The sequence below is a fragment of the Vicia villosa genome, unplaced genomic scaffold, assembly GCF_029867415.1.
Source record: "Vicia villosa cultivar HV-30 ecotype Madison, WI unplaced genomic scaffold, Vvil1.0 ctg.005015F_1_1, whole genome shotgun sequence".
Classification (NCBI taxonomy): Eukaryota; Viridiplantae; Streptophyta; class Magnoliopsida; order Fabales; family Fabaceae; genus Vicia; species Vicia villosa.
Window position 1 is genome coordinate 65,338 of NW_026706559.1, and position 4,972 is coordinate 70,309.

The following is a 4,972-nucleotide window of genomic DNA, read 5'->3' on the forward strand; positions in this document are numbered from 1 at the left end:
CTACAGAGGAATTACATGAAGAATATTACGTCTAGCCCAAGAATTGGCCGCCTTCACTAACGAGTGAGCAACCATATTCGCTTGACGGTTGACAAACTTGACCTCAAAGTTGGAAAAGTTATGAAGTAACAACTTAATATCGCTAACTATAAAATACAATTCAGAGTTTCCTGCAGAAACTGATTGAAAAGCTTGAATCACTTTAAGAGAGTCACTTTCAAATATAATCCGATCAAGATTTAACAAAGTAACACTTTGAATAGCTTCCTTGAGGGCTAAAGATTCCTCCTCAAGAACCAAAAGATTACTTGGATCCCACACAACCCCTGCTGTAATAAAGTTACCAAATTCATCTCTAAGACACCATCCTCTGTTTGTGGTGCCTCTATTGATATTAAAGTCCACGTTTACGTTGAACTTAACCCACCCGCTAGGTGACGGAATCCAAAGAAGAGAATGTTGATCCACATTGTTGTTATTAGGAATATGTTGTGCCGAAAACCATTCACGCTAGTTATGATATGCAAGCCAACCAATTTTGGAACCTTCATCGTGTTCATCGTTCCAAATAAGAGTGTTACTATTTTTCCACACAGCTTAAATCGTAACAGCAAATTTTCCCGCAGTGTTCCTATTTTCCTTGCTGCAAATATCAAGGATGAGCGATTTTATATCATAAAAAGAATGAGTTATATGGTCAATAATGTTGCTAAAACCTGCAGGGATCCAACAATTGTACGTAGCATGGCATTCAAAGAAAACATGCCAGTCATTCTCGTCGTTATTACCGCAAAAGGGACAGGCTCCTGTGCATTGGACATGATGTTGCCTAAGCCGCTTACAGGTAGGCAAACAACCCTGACAGATTCTCCACAAAAGATGTTTCGCTCTAGCCGGTGCTTTAATATTCCAGATATTATTCCAATTTTCATTGGTATTAAGATTAAAAGAGATTTTCTTAGCATTCCTCCAGATCCTGTGTCTCGATCGTACGGTGTAGCACCCATTTTGTTCTTCCTTCCACAACAATCTATTTTCCTTAACCTCCACCACTAGAGGCACTTTAAGAATTTCCTACACTGTTACATAATCTAACAGATCTATTAAAACTCTCAAATCCCATTGTTTTACATTATTAATCACGAGGTTTTAAACAGTAATGTCGTACTCACCTTGCTTCTGAGGCCCACTCAAACAACCTTCCCTTATTCCCCTAAGCCACGGTTCCTCCATAACCTTGATTTTACTACCGTCTCCAATACTCCACCTACAGCCAAGCGTTAAAACTTCTGTAGCTTTCCACATGCTTCTCCATACATAGCTAGGATTAAACCCCAGCTTAGCATCAAAGAAAGAGGTTCGAGGAAAGTACCTTGCTTTAAAAATGCGAGACACCAAAGCTTGAGGTTGAGACATAATGAACCATCCTTGTTTAGCTACCATCGCCATGTTAAACGCTTGGAAATCACGAAAGCCTAACCCTCATTCCCTCTTCGGGACCGTGAGTCTATCCCACGTCATCCATTTTATGCCTTTGTTATTACTCCCTCCTCCCCACCAAAAGGAGTTTAACATTCTTTCGATATCTTTAATCACCACATCTGGGAGAATGTAAGCACTCATGATATAAGACGGGATAGCTTATAGCACAAATTTGATCATAACCTCCTTACCAGCTTTGGATAAAGATCGACCTTTCCAAGATTTGATTCTTTTCTATATCCGATATTTGATAAAAGAGAAAATTGCCTTTTTACTCCTTCCTATCATGGAAGGTAAGCCTTGATAGGTGCCAGTCCTAAGGACGTGTGAACTCCCATAATATTAGCAAAATCCTCTTTTTCCGGCAGCGACAAGTTATTGCTGAAAAAGACTTCGGACTTCAAAAAATTAATTTCCTGGCCTGACGCGTCAGCAAAGGTTTTGAGTAAACCCATGTGAGATCGCACTTTAGAGAAATTGGCCCTGCAAAATACAAAACAATCGTCAGCAAAAAGCAGGTGGGACACACTTGGTGCCCGTCTGTAAATCTGGTTCTCGTGAATATCTCCTTTTTCCACTGCATTTTTTATAAGAACCGACAGGCCTTCTGCTATAAGAATAAATAGATACGGAGATAGTGGGTTTCCTTGCCTCAATCATCTTCTTGGTTCAATAGGTCCAACACTCTCAGAGTTAATAAGAACATTATAGTGCACCGAGCTGACACATATCATCATCCAATGTACCCACTTATCCCTAAAACCCATCTTTTTTAATATCTCTTTCAGGAATCCTCAATCCACCTTGTCATAAGCTTTGTTGATGTCAATCTTAAGAGCCATGTGCGCCTTGCTGCCCTTTGTTTTCATTTTAAATGCATGATAACTTCACTAGCGATCATGGCGTTATTCAAAATAGATCGACCCTCCATACATGTCGATTGTTCCTCTAAAACACATTTCGCCAACACCGACTTCAGGCGGTTAGCAAGAACTTTAGACCCCACTTTATAAATCACATTACATAAAGCAATAGGCCGAAAATATTTCATATTGTTAGGCGAAGAGCATTTAGGAATCAAGCAAATATTAGTATCGTTGTTCGAGACTTGGAAGAAACCTTGACTCAACCATCCCTTTGCTTCCCCGAAAATATCGTCACCACATAAATTCCAAAAATTGTGATAGAAAGCAGGATTAAAACCGTTCGGACCAGGTGATTTGTCCGGATGCATTGTGTTGTTGAAACACATTACTTGCAGTAAAGAAAATTAAAGTGGAAATCCACAAATAGGAGAATATGAAGTAAATCCACATTAATGAAGATGGATAATTTTTATAAAGGTATATATATATATATATATATATATATATATATATATATTATATATATATATATATATTATATATATATATATATATACACATTATTAATTGAAGTAGTTAAGTCTCTTCAAAAGAAGTAACCCTAGGCTTGAATAGTAAGAAGGTTAGTTTAGGAATCAATCCACCAAAAGTAGCTCTTAAAGGTGGGGGGGACCCCCTCTCAGAAGAGCGATAAGATAGCAGACAAAAGTAAGGGTGACAAACAGGTATGCCCTCCCCGTAAAACTTTGTTAATATATGAACTTTTTAGTCTTCAACATTAAAAACCTGTTACAAAAAAGAGGAGGTGACAAACATCCAATGAAATGGCACCAATGACATGGCATGAGAGGATGAAATCCAAAAAATATATAATTTTACAAAACATCTTCTTCTTCCTCAATCAATCTCTAACCACAATTTTTCTTTACCTTCAAACTCCATCTCCAACCTCCTATTTACTATTCAAAGAATTTTTTCTGGGTTTGTGTGAAGTTTGGGAATGAAGATATGACCATCAACCCATAATTTTAGATAAAACAGTATTTTCGTCTATGTAAGTTGGCACATTTGGTTTTATTCCCTATAGTATATTTATTTATTTTGGTTTTAGTCCCTAATTCTAGGTCTGTGTTCATATCTTCATGCCAAACCTTCATACAAACCTATAATTATTTCAAATTGATGAGAACATATTGGTTTTTTTATGAGCATGTTGCATCTTCATTGGTAATTTTTTATATTACACATTAGCTGATTTTGTTCCCAAATAGTCAAAAGAACACAGTTAGTGTTAATTTTCATTAATTCATTCTCTCTTTTCAAATTTTTTAATCTCTCACTTCTTTCTTCATCATCCATCATCTTAAACCCATAACTTTGAATTTCTTCAAACCTTCATCATTTATGTTCATTCAACATCCTAATAACTCGATAATATTTAACCTTTCAATAAACTTTAATGCAAAAAAATTGTGAACCTTCTTTAATCTTTAAGATAGAAAATAAAAAATCTTCATCCATCTTCGTAATTTCATTTAGATTCAACCAAGAAAACCTTCATCATTTGAAAAATATCGATTTCCCTTTCACCTTCAACTAAGAAAATCGAGAACCTCAAGAACACCTCACTCAAATTCATCGTCAACCTCTCTTCAGTGATTTCAAAAATATCTCTCAATTGACTTATCATCACCATCTTCGCCATCATACAAAATCCACAAACCTTCATCCAAACCCCCAAAATAAAAACCTTAATTTCAAGATTATACACATTATCCCAACTTTGAAAAAAAACACATATTTTATCATCGATTTGAAAAACTTATGAATTTGTATGAAGGTTGAAGATATGAATACAAATCCAAAGTTAGGGACTAAAGGCAAAAAAGGATTTAGATTACATAGATTACAACCAAAAACACGCCAACTTACAAGGACAAATATACAATATTATCCAAAATTATGGGGTTGTGTTCATATCTTCATCCTTAACCTTCATACAAACCTTGCATTTTTTCAAAGCGAAAAAATGTTCTTTGAACATTATCATGGTCTTTAAAATGAGTTTGATCAGGAATTGACATAGAATTTGAAGGTGAGAAAAATGTAGGTTGAAGATGAATTGATGAAGAAAAAGAAGTTTTGTAATTTTTTTTTGAGTTCATCCTCCTGTGCTATGTCATTAGTGTCACGGTACTAAATGTTTAACACATCCGTTTTTTTTTGGTAACGGGTGGTTGACATTATGAACTAAAATCAAATGAAACTCAACATTCAAGGACCTCGTCTAAAAAAAATTCTAAATTACAGAGACTGAAAGCCTATTTAAACTTTAGAAAATTTATTATATTTAAAATTAGAAAGTTATTAATAAATAATATTAAAATAGGACATCTATAACTATATATATATATATATATATATATATATACACACACACACACTAGCATTCAAACGGGCACTCTCGTGCCTGTTTGTTCGATTTTTCTATATATATATATATATATATATATATATATATATATATATATATATATATATATATATATATATACACACACACACACACACACACTAGCGTTCAAACGGGCACTCTCGTGCCTGTTTGTCTGATTTTTCTAAAT

At 34.9% G+C, this 4,972-nt stretch overlaps 1 protein-coding gene across 1 annotated transcript; it reads right to left on the minus strand.

Annotated features, from left to right (window-relative positions):
- LOC131642444 (uncharacterized) lies at window positions 1–1,449 on the minus strand. Its single transcript, XM_058912684.1, has 3 exons — window positions 1,173–1,449; window positions 610–1,061; window positions 1–510 (listed from the first exon to the last, which is right to left on the minus strand). Exons 1-3 carry the CDS (start codon window positions 1,447–1,449, stop codon window positions 1–3), a joined length of 1,239 nt encoding a protein of 412 aa, XP_058768667.1.
- Window positions 1,450–4,972: the final 3,523 nt, after the last annotated feature.